Source organism: Bos taurus, chromosome 13, assembly GCF_002263795.3.
Source record: "Bos taurus isolate L1 Dominette 01449 registration number 42190680 breed Hereford chromosome 13, ARS-UCD2.0, whole genome shotgun sequence".
In the NCBI taxonomy this organism is placed as follows: Eukaryota; Metazoa; Chordata; class Mammalia; order Artiodactyla; family Bovidae; genus Bos; species Bos taurus.
In genome coordinates, this window is record NC_037340.1 from 6,973,345 (window position 1) to 6,994,950 (window position 21,606).

Here is a 21,606-nt window from a genome sequence, read left to right on the forward strand (position 1 = left end):
GCCTGGGAGCTTACATGACCTGGACTGACACTCCTAGTCTTGAAAACAAAGACTCAGGATTTGAAGTCTACACATCTGAGCCGCAAGATGGGCCAATTTGCTGAAATACCTCTGCTCATCAAAAGAAAAAAGAATGTGGAGTGACCTAGCGTAGTCTGCGGCTCAGCAGGTGCCCTAATTACTTCATCTCCCAAGATCAAGTTAGAATGCATCTTTCTAAGTCAGCCTACTCCTTATGCTGTGGTTCAGAACATATTTTGTGGAGGTAAGAAAACATAAAGAAAAAAACAGACAACTTCTAGATTTTTAACATAGCAACTGAGAGTAAATGAGAACAGCATCAACCAACACGGTGGATTCTGGGGGAGGAGCAGGCTGAGGTCAGGGGACGGAGACATAGAAACGAAGGTTTGACATGTTATGAAAATGCTTTATTGGATGTCACCATGGAGATGCAAGTCAACAGTCTGGAGTTCAGGTGCAGTTCAAGCCATCAGACTCAGTAAGATTGTCCATGGAGACAAGAGGGCTGGGAACCAAGCCCTGAGACCACCAGTGTTCAGAGGGTGGGAAGCAGAGAGAAACCATGAAAAGATATGGGGAAAGAGAAACCAGGGAGGTCTGAAGAAAACCTTAAGGGTGAGCTGTGTCAGACTTCGAGTGAAGAAAGCTTTTAACTCGAAGTCTTCTGCTACTCCAGCTTATCTTTAAACAATTCTTTAAGGAATGGCTACACTATTCTAGCCCTACAACCTACCTCTCCCAGAACTACTGAAAAGATATGCAGTATGATTAAGTCTTTGGATCATGGCCCATTGTCCTCCCAGCCACCTATATGGTTGATTGTTTTCTTCCTGCTGCCCAGGGAAAGGTCAGCCAAAACAAAGTCCCCCTGCAGGAGAGATTTATTCTCTGGCCTTTATGATATGAAATGAGTCTTCCTTCATTTAACCCATCATTGACTGCCTGTTCTAAAAAACAGTGTGCCTTCAATAGACATATTCTCCCCTCGAGAGATGGCTCCGAAGAGCATTCTTCTCCTGGGTGTGTACCAAAAAGCATTTTCCCTTTCCTTACAGACTCAGAACTGCTCTTAGCGCCAAGAAGGTAGTGTTTTACTTGGTTCCACACACACAAAATGATCTAACTCAGATCAGGGATCAAAAACAGTGAGCAGCTCAGGAATTGGTTTCAGGAGCCAAAGTACCAACGTTACCACCACCTCAGTCTCACTGAGCTCTGGGCATTGTAGCTAATCAGTTGGTAACATTGAAAGACTCCTTTTATGGAGGCTTCTCCACCATCAATGAACTCATTTTATATAAATATTTAGCCAGGCAATAAACTGGACAGCCTATATTACTCAACATCAGCCTCAAAAGACCCTCCCGATTTATATACACAAGCATCTTGGTGGAGCAATACATTTTACACGCATGACATGGTCAGCGATAAATATACCAGGGTAGGTCAAACCCTATTTGGTTCTCTGCTTTTAACTGTCTTGGGCTTTGTGTGTTTCTTTAATCAGTTGGATGATTTAGATAAACAACGTGTATTAGTCTTTGTAAGTATAACATGCCTTGAACTTTCTCCAGATATTCATTCCCATTCATCATCATAATAGTTGTTCCCCCTTGGCCATCATTAAGATTAGAAACGTCCTTGAACCATTTAATGATATTCCACAAGACTGGACAGACTTTTCATGCCTTGATGAATTGCGATCACTCAGCTTAGACCAATGAAATTGGATATCCTTTAATGTGCCTGATGACTCTAAGGAGTTTAGGGAAAGCAGTGCCTGGGAATCAAAGTGGTTTCAACAGAATAACCATTCATTTGCGGGAACATGCATGAATTGAGTAAAATTTGATTAATGAGTTAGTATCTAATTCATTGCTAACTACAATGGAAATTTTTTTTCTTTGTTTCTACTCCTGAATATGATTTTACCTGCAAATGTCCCTTTATTACAGAACTCATTAGAATGCACAAATTAGGTACAAAATGATTTTTTAAGCCCAAATCAGACTGTTAAAAAGAATGAGGTTCCTCCAAACAAAGTGACAACCTAAGGGGTGGGGTGGGGAGGGAGATGGGAGGGAGTTTCAAAAAGGAGGGGATATATGTATACCTATAGCTGGTTCATGTTGAGGTTTGACAGAAAACAGCAAAATTCTGTAAAGCAATTATCCTTCAATAAAAAATTAATTAATTAAAAAAAAAAAGAATGAGGTTCCTCCAAGCAAAGTGACTTTAAGATGTTCACATTGCTGATGAGGAAAGCATAAAAACAAAGCTGGGCTAGGAGTGCTTTAACTAACTTGCAGCCGAAAAAGACTACTTGCCTCTATTTTATGGGGCCAGGCTGCTCCAGATGGTTACTATGGGAATGTGATCCCCAATGTCTGTGTGATACGAACAAACAGATTTGGCCATTCAAGTCATAAACGTCTTTAATATTTTTACTAACAGAGCAGTTCCACCAGTCCTAAAACCATTGACATCACTGTGGTTTAGAACTGGCCAATGATACTGGCATGTTTAAATTAACTATAGGTTCTTCCACAAACCATGATCTGAGACAAGAGGGTTGGCAACAGGACCCTGAGTGGAAAGTGGAGAGAGTACTGTGTTTGGAGTCCTGGTTCTCTCACTGGCAATTGGATCAAAGTACTTAAAGGAGCATCAGTTTCTTCCTTTACTCATCAATTATTTATTAAGCATCTATAGTATGCCAGGTGCTATTCTTGGGATACTGTAAAAAAAAAAAACAAAACAGAATATGGGGCCCACATTCCTTCACAGTTCTTGATTAATATAACTTTCTACCTTCCAGAATTGTTGTATGGGTCAAATGAGGTGTAATAAGTAAAAGTACTCTGAAATACTTTTCTTGCAGAAGTAAACCCTGAGATGAGAATTTGAGTGCAAGGATTTTCTTTGGGAGGTACAAGAAACGCTGAGAGTGGAAACACGTGGCAAGAAAGGAAATGCAGTCAATAAAGGATGCATTAGTGAGGAAGTCACCCCCATGGGAAACTGGAAATACTACATGGACATCCTGGGCAGTGGTGCACACACAGGCCTCACTGAAATCCCATCCCAAAGTGAGGCTAAAAACCTCAGCTCCTGAGGATCATGCGTTGAGGATTGCTCCAGAAAGTGTTCATTCCTTAGCACTCCTGGCCTGTCACAGGTCATTCTGGAGAGAACCCTTGGGCAGAGAGACGCACATACTGGTAGTTGGAAATCAGCTGGATCACACTGGAAATGGTGGTGTCCAGGGATATGATGTGCAAAGAATAAACTTCTCATCATTCCTCCACTGGCCAGATGGTGCCCGCTGGTCCCCTTCCCCCATTCACATGCCCCAGTGTTTAACAGACCTGCAGGCTAGCTTATATTACATTAAAAACTCCTCTCATTAACCAACTAGATTTGGAAATAGTAAGCCCTGAGTTTCTCAAACAGGAGTATGTGGGCTCCTGTAAGTTTATAGATATTGCCTCCAGAACCCATGAATTCAAAGAATTTTGTAATTAGAAATGTTTTCATTTTGATGACAAAAATAAATTAAAACAAACATATTCAGGGTCACTTTGTAACTAATACGTGAAAGGCAATTTTATTTGCATTTGCATTTGAAGTTGTGGTAATGGTGACACCAGACAAAGATTTCAGGTAGCTGGAGAAGAAAGGCACGGCCAGGCAAGTTGCACGGAAACGATAGCCTGAGTGGATTATTTTCATTGTTCAGGGTTGACCAGAGATAGTACATATAGCAGTCTGTGTGCCAATCTTTGTCAGCAGTAAGTGCAGAGGTCAACTCTCAATTAGGAATTTTTCATGAAGCAGCTGCATCACAATTTCCCAGGGTGTGTTTAAAGTGGACTGGCTAGAAAAATAATGGGTAGGTAGTTAAAGACAAGTTTATTATCCAAAAGGAAGTGTAATGCCAATCATGTCAGATGATGGCTATCAAGTGCAAAAGCAGGAGTCAAGTCAATGAGTTCAGTTTCCACATAACTACTTCTGTAATAACAATCTGCCTCTGGAAAGATGAAGTAGTACTTTCCTCTATTCCTTCCACTAAGCACAGCTGAAAAAACATGGGACGTTATCTGTAAAAAGTAAGAAGAAAAGCTGGAAAGGTGGAGCAAAGAAGTCAGAGCAGTTGGGCCCCTGAACAAGGCATGAGCAGGCTGAGTGTTCACTTCACCTCATATGTCCAGACTGGGTGCTGGAGAAGCTAGTAACCCAGGGACGCCAACAGGCACAGACAAAACAAGCCCCGAGGAAAGACTGCTCTCTCCATTCCAATGGACAGACAAGGAGCAGCCCAGCAAAACAAGAAACTTTTAGATAATAGTGCTCTGTGCCAGCCAAACTTCACAGGCTAAGCGTGCATCTCCATCCCACCCCTTCCAGTGAAGGTCAAGGGGACAGCCTAGACTTCTCCCCACATCAGGTTGTGACAGGCGTCCCACACCCCCTCTGCCAAGTCATGTCAGAGAAGGCCAAGTGGGCACTAGAAACTTCCATCTCTTCTAGGGAGTACAGACAACATGTCCTCCTCATGACCCCCACCAGCTGGCATGGTGTCTGCAAAAACTTAGTGGGACCCTACACTCACACCCCACCAAGCAGTAATAAGAAGCCATTCCCCCATGAGTGTCAGTGCAGCTGAGTGGGGCATGCTTTCCACTTTTGTCTGGCAAGTAGTAAGGGGGCATTCCCCTTCTCCCACCAGGGTGTTGTCAGAAGAGTTCTGCTGAAAGATAAGGTTTTTAAATAAGATCCAGAGACTTCAAACATAATATCCTACATATCCAGGTTTCAAACACCACTCATACCAAGAATCAGGAAGATCTCAACTAGAAAGACAAATCAACAAGTACCAACACCAAGATGTTAGGGCTGTCTGACGAAGATTTTAAACAAGCTGTTATAAACATGCTTCAACAAACAATTAGGAACATGCCTGAAACAAATGAATAAAAAGCAGAAAGTCTCAGCAAAGAAATATAAGATATAAAGAAAAACACATGGAAATTTTAGAACTATTAATAAAAGCCATAATGACCAAAATTAAATGATGATTTGAGACAAAACAATGACAAAAACAATGTAATTATAATCCATGCTCTTATATCATTGTTAAAATGAACTTTATTAATTTTGGATTTTGTTGCATTCACTTGCAAATCTACTGGGATTATGACTATATGCTGGATGCTTGGGGCTGGTGCACTGGGACGACCCAGAGGGATGGTACGGGGAGGGAGGAGGGAGGAGGGTTCAGGATGGGGAACATGTGTATACCTGTGGCAGATTCATGTTGATATATGGCAAAACCAATACAATATTGTAAAGTTAAAAAAAAAAAAAGAGCTATACATGTAAGACGTTTCTACCTAGTTTTGTGTTTATACAAGTGGCATCATTTTTAAATAACTTATGTTAACACTTGGGAACTATGAATTTTTGTTTCCTTTACAAGGGGTCCTCATTCAAACAAGCAAATGTTTATTTATAAAATCTTTTGTGTTGAATTAGGGACTTCTGTGGTGCCTCAGATGGTAAAGAATCCACCTGCAATGCAGGAGACTGGGTTTGATCCCTGGGTCAGGAAGGTTCTCTGGAGAAGGGAATGGCCACCCACTTCAATATTCTTGCCTTGAGAATCCCATGGACAGAGGAGCCTGGTGGGCTACATGGGGTTGCAAGGAGTTGGACATGACTGAGTAACTAACCCCTTCACTTTTTTTTTTTCACTTCACATAGATTGACTTGTTCCCCACAACATTCATTCATATGTTGAAGCCTTTACCCCAGTACCTCAGAAAGTGACCATTTTGGAGATATGGCCTTTAAAGAGTTGATTAAGGTAAAATGACGTCAAGTGGGAGGAGCTTAGGACACCACATTCACAGAGGAAGAAAGAAGACAGCCGTCTACATATGGCCAATCATAAAGTCTGACCTAAAGAATGTTTCATGGGCATTTAAGAGAGTGTGTATTCTGCTACTGTTGGGTGAAGTATTCTAAACATGTCTCTAGGTGCACATTATATACAGTGCTATTCGAGTCTTTTATTTCCATGTTGATATTCTGCCTAGTTGTTCTATCCATGCATGAAGGTCCTCAGTCCCTGAATCATTGTCGGAGGACAGCTGTCACTTGGACTTCATCTGTGTGAGAAAGCTTCATCATAATAAGACTTTGAGACTTGGGGGGTTATCTATCTTGCAGCCAGCATTGCCTTAAATAAAAGAGTTTCATGTCTTGGGAATCAATCATCTGCTGCTAGCCCCTTAGTTATAAATATGAATCAAATGAAATTAAAGCAAAACATGGAAAATATGACCAGACACTGAAGCAATGGAAGAGATTTTGGTAATTGACACTGAATCCTTTGTCTCTGGTAAGAAGTCTGGTTTGACCAGAGCGTCTGATTTGGGCAGCTGCTCAAGAATTGGGCAGGGGAGCTAGATGAGAGCAGATCGCAGATGGTAACCCTTACTTCAGTGCCTCACGGCAGCCAGCTTTAAGGGATGGAAGAGCACATCTAAGAGCAAGAGGCCTTCCGAGAATATAAAGTGAGTAGTGACATTAACATGTTTTCTCTCATCCAGTCCCTTATTTACTCCACTCATTATCCTTAGAGTTGTTACCCTATAGATAGTATTCATCTTTTTTCCTTATGTATCCTCCCAGAATTTATGTATGCCTACAAGAAGATATTTGTACATAGTTTTTGTCCTAATCCTTATCCCAAAGACAGAAAGTTATACACACCAATCTTTACTTTGCCCTTTTCATCTAATATATCCTGAAGATCTTTCCACATCATCAAAAAGATAAACGCATCTTCCTTTTCAGCAGCTTAATATTATTCCATTCTATGGATAGACTGTAGTTCATCTGACACCTTTGTCGTAAGTGTGGGTTATCGCTAAGGTGTGCCCTTAATTGTGTCCAACTCCTTTGCCACTCCATGGACTATACCCTACCAAGCTCCTCTGTCCATGGAATTTTCCAGGCAAGAATACAGTTTGCCATTTCCTACTTCAAGGGCTTTTTCCCGACCCAGGGATTGAACCCTTGTCTCTTCTATCTCCTGCACTGGCAGGTGGATTCTTTCCCACTAACACCACCTGCAAAGCCCTTCTGATCCCCAATAATCTGCTATTATAAACATGCTAAACAAATATCCTTGCACATTTGTCATTTTGGTATGTGTGCAGGTGTATCAATAAGATAGATGCCCAGAAGTATGTTTCTCTCTTAGAGGGCAAATGCATGTGCCATTTCCAACATATTGCCAAATTGTCCTCGGAAGTGCTGTATTACGTACTTCTACCATCGATATTTGAGACTATTTCTATATGGTGTGCCAAGGTTTTAGACATTTGCTTAATAAACCAGCACACAAAACACAGTATTCAGAGTAGGTCGTATAAAGGTGTGAAAGGGGCTGGAGGAACTGTGGCATCACAGGTCCACAACTTTTTAAAACATTCATTTACCTGACTGTGCCAGGTCTTGGTCGCAGCGTGTGAGATCTTTAGTTGTGATGTGTGAACCGTTAGTCGCAGCGTGTGGGATCTAGTTCCCCAACCAGGGATCAAATCAAGGTCCCCTGCTTTGGGAGTGCAGAGTCTGAGCCACTATTTTTTTTTAATTTATTTATTTTCAGTTGAAGGATAATTGCTTTACAGTATTGTGTTGGTTTCTGTCAAGCCTCAACATGACTCATCCATAGGTACACCTCCCTCTTGAACCTGCCTCCCACCCCTCTAGCTTATCACAGAGCCCGTTTGAGCTCCCTGAGTCATACAGCAAATTCCCATTGGCTATCTATTCTGCAAACGGTAATGTATGTTTCCATGTTACTCTCTCCATACATCCCACCCTCTCCTTCCTTCCCCGCAAATAGCCCATAAGTCTTTTATCTATGTTCACATCTCCATTGCTGCCCTGCAAATAATTTCATCAGTACCATCACTCTGGATTCCACATACACGTGTCAGTATACAATATTTCTCTTTCTGACCTATCTCACTCTGTATAACAATGAGTCACTATTTTTAAGGAAGCTAAACTTATGGAACTTTAACTTAATTCAATTACCTTAGTTTAGCACAGGAGGACGGAGAAGGCAATGGCACCCCACTCCAGTACTCCTGCCTGGAAAATCCCATGGATGGAGGAGCCTGGTAGGCTGCAGTCCATGGGGTCGCTAGAGTCGGACACGACTGAGCGACTTCACTTTCACTTTTCACTTTCATGCATTGGAGAAGGAAATGGCAACCCACTCCAGTGTTCTTGCCTGGAGAATCCCAGGGATGGGGGAGCCTGATGGGCTGCCGTCTATGGGGTCGTACAGAGTCGGACATGACTGAAGTGACTTAGCAGTAGCAGCAGCAGCAGCACAGGAGGAAATTGTGACCTCTAAGAACCTAAGCCACTTGTTCAAGATCACATAGGAGGTTAGCCTGGCAGAGCCAGCCTGTGTTCTCCTGCCTCAGTTCACTGCACTATTGACGCTTCTGAAAGGCAGAATAATGGCCCTCAAAGACGCCCAGCTCCCCACAACCTGTAACATGTTGCTTGCATGGCAAAAGGGACTTTGCAGATGTGATTACAGTATGGACCTTGAGATGGGGAGATTATCCTGGCTTGTTCAGCTGGGCCCAATCAAATCAGAAGAGCTCTTAAAAGTGGAGAACATTTCCTCATGGTAGCCAGAAGAGATCTGTTGGAAAGGAGATTAGTCAGGGATTCAAAGCATGAGAGGGACTCAACCCAGCTGTCACTGGCTTTGAAGACAGACAAAAGGGGCCAGGAACCAAGAGTGTCAGTGAAAACTGAAAACAACCCCCAGCCAGCAGCCAGCAGGGACATGGGAATCTCATTCTTACAGCCTCAGGGAACAGAATCCTGCCCACAGCCTGAAAGAGCTGGAAAAACATTCTCCTGTGGTACCTCTCACAAGGAATACAGCCCTGCCGCCATCTTGATTTTGAACCACAGGAGACGGAGAAAGGAACCAGCCAGGGACTTGTGACTTACAGGACTGTGGGGTGATAATCTCGTGTTGTCTCAAGCTGGTAAGTTTGTGCTAATTTCCTAGGGGAGTACTACACCACTGCACACCGGCTTTTCCATGTCACCATGAGGAGCCTTCATTTACCCATTTAACAATATTTACTGAAGACCTATTATGTGCCAGGCAGTGTCTCAGGTGCTGGAGGGATAGCGTGAGTGACACAGAGATGCCGTTTCCAGGGAGCTTACTTTCACACAGAGGGAGGCCTCTAAACCAACAAAGATGTCCGTTAGATGGTAGAGTAGAAAGTGGTGAGTGCCAGAGGCAAATAAATAATGCAAGAAGATGATGGAGCAGGCTGCGGGGGAGTGTGGTGAGGAGGGTGCTCACTGAGAAGGTAATATTTGAACAGAGTTGAAGGAGCTGAGGAAGAAATAAGCCATGCGGATCTATCTGGAAAGTGTTTTCCAAGGAGGGGTAAAAGCAGGCACAGTGGTTCTGAGATAGGAGCACATCTAAGCTGCTCCAAGAACAGCAAGGAGGCCAGGATGGTCAGAGCAGAGTGAGCAAGGGCAGGCAGCATGCCGGAGAACGACAGGGAGCAGAGCCTCAGGTCTCCTAAGGGCTCTGGGACAAGAGGTACTGGAAAGATTTGAGAAGAGGAGCACCCTGGTTGCATTTCACCTGGCTGCCAGGTAGACAAGTACCTGAGGGACAAGTGCAGACACAGGGGGTCAGTGCAGGGCCCTGCTGTGATGAGCCAGGGCAGAGACGATCTGGATGGCTGCAGTGGCCTGGTGAGAAGTGGTTGGCTTCCAGATATACTTTAAAGGAGCGGCAACAGGAGGGACTTTCTTAGTGATCTAGTGGCTAAATGGCAACCCACTCCAGTACTCTTGCCTGGAAAATCCCACGGATGGAGGAGCCTGGTAGGCTCGCTGGGAGTCGGACATGACTGAGTGACTTCACTTTCACTTTTCACTTTCCACTTTCATGCATTGGAGAAGGAAATGGCAACCCACTCCAGCATTCTTGCCTGGAGAATCCCAGGAATGGGGAAGCCCGGTGGGCTGCTGTCTATGGGGTCGCACAGAGTCGGACACGACTGAAGCGACTTAGCAGCAGCAGCAGCAACAGTGGCTAAAACTGCACTTCCAAGGCAAGGGGCCTGAGTTCGATTCCTGGTCAGGAAACCAGATCCCATATGCTGCAATTAAGAGTTCGCATGCCACAGCTTAAAAAAGATCCCGAACGCTGCAATGAAGATTGAAGATCTTGCATGCAGCAACTGAGCGCAGCCAAATAAATAAATGTTAAAAAAGGAGGGCCAATAGAATTTCTTAATGGATTTGTTGTAAAATAGCAGAGAAAGTAGATTCAAGGATGTTGGGTGAGTGGCCCCTGTACATCTTGACTCTGGATTCATGCCCTTATGCAGCCCCTTCCTCTTGAATCTGGACTGAGCCAGGGGACTTGATGTAAGCAATAAATGTAGCAAATGTTGGGCCAGTCCTGAACTTAATCTTAAAAAGGCACGGCAAGGGAATTCCCTGACGGTCCTGAGGTTAAGAATCCACCTTCTAATGCAGGGGACAAGGGCTCATCCCTTGGTTGGGGAAGTAAGATTCCCATATTCCACAGGCAGCAGCTTCTGTTTTTGTGCTGCTGGGAACCTGAAGGCACCACATCTTGTAGGAGAGATGGTCTGAAAGGACCATGTCGAGAAGCCTCGAACAGAGGGAGAGGCCCTGAGCCTACATGGAGAAAGGATGCTCCGCAGCCCAGCCCCTGTCTTACCCTTCAGCTCAGCTGAGCACCAGTGCCTACCAGTGAAAGCACTGGAAAGCCACTGAGAGAGGCTGAGTCTCACTGACAGAGCTATAAGCAAATAAAAAAGCCATTGTCAAAGCTACTAGGGTTTGGGGGCAGTTCACTGTGCTGTGAAACATGGGAAAAAAAAAAAAAACAAAAAACAAGGATTTGGGTCTGACCATCCAGAAGAATGGTGGGAGCATTAACTGGACAGAGTGGCAGCTAGTTAACAGGCTTGGGGGGAAATCTTGAATGGAAAGATTCAAATCTTACTGCTTCTAAATGCAAAAGAAACATTCATTTCCCTTAATATAGTAGAAGAATGAGATCTTCTGTTAAACACTGCTGGATTTCCCAAGCCCAGGAATGGCCGTTTTAGGAGCAACCCTTTGTATCTTCAGCATAATAGCAAAGCAGACGGTAAAGGAACTGTTTAGATTTTTTTTATTGGCAGCTTCTGAAGCTCTGCTGACAATCAGCGAAACCCCGACGGCAGTTTCAGGCAGAGAGACCCTCACCTGGTTTTTCCAGCGTTGCCACTGTGGTTTCAGGGCTCCGGGGACGCCAGCACCTCAAGGAGCACCCACCGTGCTCGCTCTCCCTCTGGCTTCCACAGCTGGTCAGGAAGAATCGTCCTGGGCTTGGCGGATGGGCTTCTGGAAGCTGAGTGTGCAGCCTCAGAGCAAGGGCCCTGCCAGTTCCCCCGTTAACCCTTTCTGCGGCCGTCCACCTCAGGGCCAGGTGGGCGGGAAAAGAAACGCGGCTTGGGCAACTTGGTCAGCCTGTGGGGCTCTGATGGCAGATATCTGGGCGGGTACATCGTTCAGTTCCCCCAAATTAAGTGCTGGGGAGAGGCGATGTATTGCTTAAGAATTCTAACACCCCAGAATAAATATTAATACGAAAGGACTACCTTCTGTTGCCCACCACTGCTCACTCACTCCCACCTGCAGCCCCAGAGGTATGCCCACCCACACCTACTTCCCCGGCTCATCCAGCTGTGGGGGAAGAGTTTCAGTTCAGTTCAGTTCGGTCACTCAGTTGTGTCCGACTCTTTGCGGCCCCATGGACTGCAGCACACCAGGCCTGCCTGTCCATCATCACTCCCGGAGTCCACCCAAACTCATGTCCATTGAGTCGGTGATGCCATCCATCTCATCCCCTGTCATCCCCTTCTCCTCCTGCTCTCAATCTTCCCCAGCATCGGGGTCTGTCAAATGAGTCAGCTCTTAGAATCAGGTGGCCAAAGTATTGGAGTTTCAGCTTCAGCATCAGTCCTCAGAATACAGCTAAAGGCAAACGAAGTCATCATCCACACAAAGGCTCATCTTCTGGGTTCAACCTTTTCTTGGACCAGTTTGGGGGCGGGGGACTTCCACCTACAGTCTCTCTGGAAATCCAAACCCCACCATGACCCACCACTGCAGCCCTAAGTAGGGCAAAAAGACTGGGCTTTAGGGCACAGAGGGGTTCACACTATTGAGCAATTAGAGGGCTCCTGTCAGAGGAAAGTTGATGGGTTTGACTCAAGAAATATATATATATTTTTAATGTTAGGAGGCATTGTTTAAGAATTTAACTATATACTAAAGGGAAAAGGAAGAGGAGGGATACATTAGGAGCTTGGGATTAACTGATACACTATATAAAAAACAGATAACCAACAAGGACCTACTATACAGCATAGAACTATACTCAATATTTTATAATAATCTATAAGGGAAAATAATACCTTTTTAGCTAATATTTTATAATACTTTTTCAGATTGTATCTTTATATATAATGGTTTCCAAGAATAGGTGCTGAAAATAGAGGTCAGTACTCTGAAGAGTTTATAACAGTTTTCATATAAAATATATGTATTCATATACCTATGTGAATTAGCCAAATCAGCCTTGTGGGAGGGGAAGTGGGTAATGAGGTATATGTAACCCTACAGGTTTGGAGAGCTTTCCATAATATTATTAAGTGAAAACTGAAGGCTATATAACTCCATTTAGGGGTTCAATATAATCTGACTTGTGTGTTAAAAGCACAGAATATTCATGCATAAGAAGAATCTTTAAGAATAGAAACTAAAGGATACAAGCTAAAGTGTTAAAAACCGTTGTCTCTAGGGAAATGGGGTTATGAATTAATTTTTTTCTTGCTTTTATTTTTATTATAGTAAGCATAGATCGCTTTTGTAACAATGATCAGATTTTTTTAAAATTTCACAATAATTAATAATTCTAGCACTTTTCTAAATCTTCCCTTCTTCACTCCCTGCTCCCCTCTCTCACACCCTCCATCTGTTGCAACAGAGTAATCTTGCTCATCTCAGGTACCCGGAATGAACATCACCACTCCCGAACATGGGGCCAGATGACAAAAGGCTTCTGAGCAACCAAGAGATGTCCCCACGTCAATAAACTAAAACACATCCATTTTGCTCACAGACAAGCATCTCAGACTAGTACTGATGACTTGTTTATGTATACTTTATCAGTTCAGTTCAGTTCAGTCGCTCAGTCGTGTCCGACTCTTTGTGACCCCATGAATCGCAGCACGCCAGGCCTCCCTGTCCATCACCAACTCCCGGAGTTCACTCACACAGTTCTAACAGACATTGGTATCTGAGTTCAAGTGCACATTTAGAAAAGGCAGTTAGAGGATGAGAAAGTACCCACCGCAGACACACACACAGGAAACAGAGAGAGCTGGCAGAGGTGACAAGCGAGGACAGAGTCCAGACAAGACTTCCACGCCATAGGTCCACACAAGGACTCCTCAGGATACAGTGCACACCCTCTGCCTCCTTGCCAAGGTCAGAAGAAATCCCCATTTCTAAACTCAGAGAGGATCACAGGGATGGCTATGTCCAAGAGAACCAGACATCAAATGCCCAGGCCTTAAAAAGAAACAGAAAACAGGATCATCCACATTAAAAGTGGGCACCTTTAAACACAGCTTCAGAGTCTTGGTGACAGAGGCCAAACTTGGGAATGAGGTTATATTCTTGTTCCTTTCTACCTTTCCTGCTTTTGAGCGAAACGATGTTGATCTTATATCTGTCAGAGTCTTCTTCTCGTTCCACTATCTTTTCTTCAATATCTGATCTTATAATCAAGGCACTTACACTACCCCCATTACTTTTTGCCTCCATGATCCTTAAGTGTCATTTTTCCCCTTCTTGGTTTCACAACAGTCCTTATATTAAAAAAACCAACAACTAGAAAAACATTCTTAATGGACTGTTTTTGAAGGGGCTGTGCCCTTTTATACTGACCAGTTTTTAAACTCTTCATAAAAATGGTGTTTAACAAGCCCAAACTTTCAAATGTGAATGGGATAAAGTCAAAAGGAGATGAAAGAAATGGCATTCCTGGTGAAATAGGTCAGATGATTTTCAGATTCCAAAGTGTCCTGATAGTTTTATGTGATCCAATCCAGTTCCTGAAAAAAACCCTGCCAACAGGTAACAGGTCTTTGAAAGCTTTTGAAGCCAAAGGCTCCCTACCAGCCAGCCGATCTCTTATGAAGTTCTTGGCCTCATTAAGAATGAGAAACAGATACCACGGCACCGACCTGTCTACAAGGACACAATGAGACAAACGTAATTGCTTGTATGAGGGATATAAGTCAGCAACTCCCAAATCATTCATATTTACACGCACTCCATTTTGGTTGTCTTTCCTTTATAATTTGGCCATACATCGATGTCAAGTGTATAATTTCATCTGGGGCTTTATCAGTTACCGCCCAGAGCCATGATTATATGGTGGGAACTTCCTCCCCAGCACGTCTATCTTTAGTATCTTCTTGATAGTTACCTCTTACATGTAAAATCAAAAGGAAAGTCTTGGTTTTCTTATGTGGCTCCAGAATCACTAAATATAACATTTAGAAGCAATTTATCAACTGAAACCATTGACTTTTCAGCTGCCATTGCCATTTCTCAAAGCAAAGTGTTCCTATTCCTTTCCTTCATTATTTTTTTTTAATCAAATTACAGTGGAAATTTTAGGGACTTCTACACTGACCACACAATCATGCACTAAGTTCATCTTTCATCTTGCTGGTGTCCAGTCTAATAACAGAGATAAAACTGGATTTTGAACAATCAGAAGCACAGCTAGAGGCATACAGGTATGATTTCTGGAAAAAGTAACTTTTTACAAACAAAATAAAAAACAACTCTCCACTCTAGGATTCAAAAGATAATTTATTAGTCAGAGGAGAATCACACACTGTATCCAGCAATATGCTTCTTTTATTTCTGTGCCTTTTATCTTAAAAATATATTTAAACAAGAAACAAAGATAATATTGAATTTTCCCATAAATTTTGCTTTCTTATTTACAGTGTTACATTGTAAATAACATTCCATTATACACAGATTAAGGACTGCATTACTGTATGTTCTCTTTACATATTCTTTCATAATACAGTACACACAGCTCGAAACTATGCAGGATTTAAGCTTAGAAAAGCTTGAGGAAGGAAGTACAAACTTTATCAATAAGACTATTATTTAAAAAGGTTCTGACCTTAATTCTCTGCTAGATTGTTTCACTGAAACCATTCTTTGTTAAAGAAAAATGCCCCATATGAGGGATGAGAACAACAGTTTAAGTCACCACAGGATCCACTTAAACTGGCTAACAAATAAAAATACTTTGTTACTAGCACTGTTATCAGGAGCACGGCCACTGTCCATCATTGCAACAAGTAGATTTACTCTGCAGTTTCAGACACATTACATGTTACATCAACACAGTCGGTACTGCTTTGTGAAATCAACCATTTCCTGCAACTTTAGGTTTTACCTGTAAACAGTTAAAGCACGCATTTTGGGAAGATGATTTAATCATTCGTGGTCTGAGGTTACATAATAAGGAGGAGTTTCTAATTCATTGAAGAAGCGAGCACACGCGCACACACACACACACTCACACACACCGCATCCCGCTCCCCCGCCCAAGACCCGCGTGTTGCCAAGCACTAACTACAGCAGCACTAGTGTCGCGAGGGATGCGCGAGGGACGCACGAGGCTGCGACAGAAGTTATGGAACGAGGAAGGTTAAACATCCAACTTCCGTTAGAACCCCGTGGAGCCCGGGTTCGGTGATGCCCTCGACGCTCCGGGTTCCGCTGGAAGGCTCAGCTCACCGGGCTCTCCAGGCGGCAGACGCCTCCTTCAATCGCCACGGATTGTCCGGCCACCGCGCCAGGAGGGAGTCTGGAAATATGAGTCTGCGGAGGGGAGACGAAGACCGTTAGAGGCGCCAGCTGTGTTTCCTCCCCTCCACGTGCGACGAAGGGGTAGAAAACAGAATCTTGGCTTCTCTTTGCTTCTGAGAATCTCCAGGCTGTGCTCGTGGGTAACTCAGGGGCAGACAGATCCTGTTTGTTCAAATCTTAGGGGATGTTAACTGAACACCTACTACATGCCAAGCACAGCACTGGCAGGGGGAGGATTACGAGATCAGGACAGCACGGAGCCTAGGGTTTAGTCATACTCAGAACAAGAATGGTTTTCAGGCCAGCTATACTGAGCATATTCCAGTTACCTGAAACTGGCAATTGATATACATCTTGTCCTCTAAACATTCAAAAGTGAGGACACCTGATTCATGTTTATCCCCTCAGTTTACTTCTTAAAAGAGTTAAGCAGCTTACAAAAACCAGACCACTCAACAACCTCGCCTCAGTGAGGGAATGAAAAAAAGAAAAAGAAGAACTTACAAAATAAGTTAAAGACAGGCATGACTTCACACAAAATCGAGCCTGAGCTCTGCCCCCGTGCTGGAGGCAGAGGGCTGCCTGGTCTCCCAGCTTCCCGGGGGCAACGAGCAGACAGGGGTCCGTGCAGTAGAATGGGATCACACAGACCAACCGCTCAAAGGAGAACACTTCCTGGCATGGAGTCCAGGGAGCCACTCCTCTTGCAGGGCTTTACCCGCAGCAGGTACCGCGTACAGCGGGCGGGTGAAGACAGCATCTGGAGAACAAGGGGCTTTGTAAGGCTGTGTATTACAGCATCACGCAAAGGAGGTCAGCAGGCAAATTTCTTCCATGAGGGGTCAGCCAGGAATTCCTTTTTTTTTTTTTGATGATCTCTCTTAATCCAGGGATAGGTAAATGTTGGAGTTTCTAAGAAGAACAGAGGGATTGTATATCCTTCAGATAATCCTCTCTGACTCTGCTTTTCCTAAGGACTGAACAGAGGGGAGCTCAAGTCCCAGAGTGCAGTCACTGGATGCAGCGGGGGAGGTGGCCAAGCCTGGGGCAGGGGTGACATCCTCTTGCGCAACCAAAGATGACGCAAGCACGTGCGTTAGCTGGAACAACACGGAGGCTAACTGATTTTAATTCTTAGGTATCATTGCACAACTCCTATGAGAGCAACTGACATAGTCAGCAATTTGGAAAGTTCTGGAAAATAGAAAATGTTCTCTGGGTATCTAGTATTTCTGTATGCAAGGCAGGAAGCCACCTGTAACCTGCGGGACAGAGGTCTGTTAGCTCTGGGCACGGCAGGCCCTGTGCCATCTCCTGGGAGGGGGGTATCACTGAGCTCACCCGCCAGACCCATGCCTCTGGCACCATGTCCCAGAGTCTGGCCTCATTACTGCTTGCATCTGAGGGTCATACCTGGGGGTATCTAATACGTACGGATATATTACACTGGAAAGTCCACAGTAAGACACACTCGTGGATCGCTGTTTCTTGTGATGTCTCATTAACCTCAAGGGAGGAGTTTGAAGACATGTCGTTTGAGTCTGCTACCCAGCAGCCCTCGTCACATCCAGCCGCCTAAGGCTCAAACCCACAATTCCCAGGGCTCTGTGTTGTGGGGCCTTTTATTCTTTAAGGAATTCATTAGCATGAAGCCAAAGAATTTTTTCCTCAGGCATCATTCATCAATTAAAAAGAACAGTCTAACCAAAGACAATCCCTGAGAGAGCAGAAGCCCCTTAAGCCCCTTCATCCCTTATCACCCTCTTCAGCCAGGAAATGGTCACGTGATTACAACAGGGATCAAGAAGATGGAAAACTATACAGTAGTTCCTCAATAAATTAAACACAGAATTACCATATGATCTAACAATTCCACATCACAGTATATACCCAAAACAAGTAAAAGCAGGGACTCAGATATTTGTACACAAGGCTCATAGCAGCTTTATTCACAAAAGCCTAAACATAGAAGCAAGCAACCCAATGTTCATCAAGATATCAATGAGCAAAACATGGTCTGCACATACAATGGAATTTTCAGCTTTAAAAAGAGTTGACATTCTGACACATGGCACAGCATGGGTCAGCTCTGAAGACACTAAGCTCAGTGAAATAAGCCAGACACAAAAGGACAAATATTGCATGATTCCACTTGCATGAGGCACCTAGAAGTCAAAATGCAGAGATGGGAAGCAAGAAGGTGGTTGCCAGGGGCTGGAGGGAGGCAGAATTAGGGAGTCATTACTTAATGGGCACAGAGTTTCAGTTGGAGAAGGTGAAAAGTTCTGGAGATGGAGGGGGGTGACGGTTGTACAACAAGGTAAATGTACTAAGTGCCACTGCAAAGCACACCTGAAATGGTTACCGTGGTAACTCTTATGCTGTGTGCGCACGTGTGCACGTGCTCAGTCACTTCAGTCATGTCCAACTCTTTGCAGCCCTATGAATGTTATATATATTTTAGCATAACTTTAACAAAAGAAGAAAGCAGAAATGACAATTTTCTTCCTAGTCTAGAACTGTATTCTATAAGATGGCATTAAAAGAAGGGGTTAGCTGGAATGAATCCACAGTGCAGACCCCAAAGGAGAAACATTAACACCACATCCATGAAATTAAAAGATGCTTACTCCTTGGAAGGAAAGTTATGACCAACCTAGATAGCATATTCAAAAGCAGAGACATTACTTTGCCAACAAAGGTTTGTCTAGTCAAGGCTATGGTTTTTCCAGTAGTCATGTATGGATATGAGAGTTGGACTGTGAAGACAGCTGAGCACTGAAGAATTGATGCTTTTGAACCGTGGTGTTGGAGAAGACTCTTGAGAGTCCCTTGGACTACATGGAGCTCCAACCAGTCCATTCTAAAGGAGATCAGTCCTGGGTGTTCACTGGAAGGAATGATGCTAAAGATGAAACTCCAGTACTTTGGCCACCTCATGCGAAGAGTTGACTCATTGGAAAAGACTCTGATGCTGGGAGGGATTGGGGGCAGGAGGAGAAGGGGACGACAGAGGATGAGATGGCTGGATGGCATCACCGACTGGATGGACGTGAGTTTGAGTGAACTTCGGGAGTTGGTGATGGACGGGGAGGCCTGGCGTGCTGTGATTCATGGGGTCGCAAAGACACGACTGAGTGACTGAACTGAACTGTTCACAAATAGGTTGAAAATTTCCAATCACATTACTTAAGATATCTGTCCCTAAAAGAGAAGTCCAGAGGAAAATTTATCCTCACATTTCCTGGAGATACAGAGAGAACCCAGTGAGACTTCCTGGCAGTCCAGGCACCAGAGGTAACAGAGAATAAATTAATTTTTAAAAGATCAGAGTGACCGTGTGTCCAAGCAGACAGCCTGTAACTTGACCAGGGTGATGTCTGTCTTAAAGCAAATGATTTTCTTTTGAGCATGAAAAAGACCCAGAATTAGAAGGAAGAAACCAGGAGGCCAGGGAACTTGATAACAATCCCTTGAGATCTACAAAAACACAAATGGCCAATTCAAACTCACTTCTAACACTCCCAACCCCACCAAGTTTACGACAGAAAAACATCTAAATAAACTGAGCTAAACCACAAAGTATCAAGGAGAGTTAGGAAGGAAGATAAAAAAGAATTTGAAAGGATGACAATGGTCTTCAGATATTTATTAATGGTACATGGGCAAAATACTTAAAAAATACATTGAGATTTGTATAAATTGTGCTGTTTGCCTAACAGAGAAATGCTCACTCAGACAAACAAGTTGTTAAGATTAACTTTTCAGGATTATCTCTTCCCTAAATTATCACTGAGTCAATTACAAAACACACTGGGCATGATTTTGGTGTTGAGAGGAATAAAATGATTAATCGTCCAAATGTATGTCAACACTTCACCAGTTTCATCCATCAACATGATCTTCAAACTCATCAGAAAATATGACCTTGGCCTGGAAAAGTTTGAACCAAGATGTACTTGATGCTTTCTGTGGAGATTTCAACAGAGCATCAAATCATATTATAAACAGTGGGGCTGTTTAAGAGAATATTTTATATGAGTGTTTATCTCTAAAAGTTCTTCTGGAGAAGTGGGTTTGAATTCCTCGAGCCTAAAAATAGACCACTGTCTACAATGAACCTGCATATCAGCATTTTAAAGTGCAGTGAAGTATTTTACACTGAGTGTATAAGGACTGTGCAGACTCGAGCGTGTCCTACAAGTATAAGAACTTAACATGGTATCTTTAAAACCAAAGTAGCAAAGTACTGTACTGGAATTCAGAATTACGAGAAATAACACGTGAACACCGCAGATGCCAAAGCTGCAGCGTTTTGGGTCTTCTCCCTCCGTTCCCTGGGAACGCCCCACTCACACAGCGCTCTAACCAGGATTCCGTGACTCATGGCCCCTTCAGTTCTTTCTCCAGGAAAGAGCACCTTTACCGGACCCTCCCCTCAATCTAGCAGCTCTTCTTCTCGCTCCTACAGCTCCCAGCTGAGCGTTTCATGGTTTTCGATGCAACTGTTCAGGTTTTGGTTTGCTTGGAATTTTTGAGTCTCTGTAGTTGAAAGCCCAGTGAAGGCAAGAGTTCGTCTTGCACACACTCCTCTACGTTCCCTGCACTTGTCAGAGTGTCTGACACAAGCATATTCTAGAAATGTTCACTGAGTGGAGAAGTGACTAGAACATACCCTTCGGGGCTCTGTTTATGTACAAAGAATCTCAAACGTTTTCACGCATGTGACCTATTTGGTTAAAAAGTCAATCACACTAATTTGTTACAGTGAAGATTGTTTTTAAACGGATTTTTAAAGAAGCATGGACTGGTTCCATTTCCCCACTTCAAGTGATTATGGTGTTAGAATGGAGATAGAACCTTAGATTCCGAAGATGCTGATGTCTCCACACCAATGGAACCCAACGGCCTTGGAGTTAGAATTCTCTGCTTTCTTAATAATTCCCTTAAATGGCCAGACAGATCCTTGAGGTTAACACTCCTAGAAGAACTGTCACTTTATAAATTAAACTGTCTAGTCAAAGCCATTAATCTTAGGTTTGTATTTTTTTTTCTATTAAAACCAAAAGCATTGTATAATAACATATTTAGCCTGAAGACTTCAAAATGAGAAAAAGAAAAATATAATACAGAAATTATATAATTGTTTGATGTCCTAATCACAATCTAAGTAGTAGCTGAGACTTCCTATCATTCATACTCATGTCTTTAAATCTTTTAAGACCACCTTAGTGACTGCTTTTTTGTGGTTTCCAGGAAAACTACAAGCACACAATTTAATTCTGAAAGTCTCAAAGTCTTTATTTAGTGGTTATATTTTAATCCATCTTTCCACTCGCCAGAGAGTTGCTTGAGACCTGCCACAACAGTCAAGGGAAGAAGATTATTGTCCTCCTTTGGTGGGGGTCAGGAAAATAAAATATAGACAGACGTATTAACAGCTAAAAAAAAATAAAGCTCTTGGAAATGTTTTACATTGGTTTCATAATTCTGAGAGTTTGGTTTCTGTTT

The 21,606-nt window shown here is 43.3% G+C and overlaps 1 protein-coding gene across 11 annotated transcripts in view; it reads right to left on the reverse strand.

Annotated features, from left to right (window-relative positions):
* The window catches only part of TASP1 (taspase 1), a 317,444-nt gene that overhangs the window by 39,955 nt on the left and 255,883 nt on the right, over nt 1-21,606 (reverse strand). For 9 of the 11 annotated variants that reach the window (XM_025000694.2, XM_010811034.3, XM_005214071.4 and 6 more), the window contains 1 exon segment: nt 15,058-16,107. The exons of the other annotated variants lie outside the window; for them this stretch is intronic. In XM_025000694.2, the coding sequence (XP_024856462.1) occupies nt 16,052-16,107 (56 nt within the window). In that variant the 3' untranslated portion in view covers nt 15,058-16,051. 11 annotated transcript variants of the gene reach the window in all.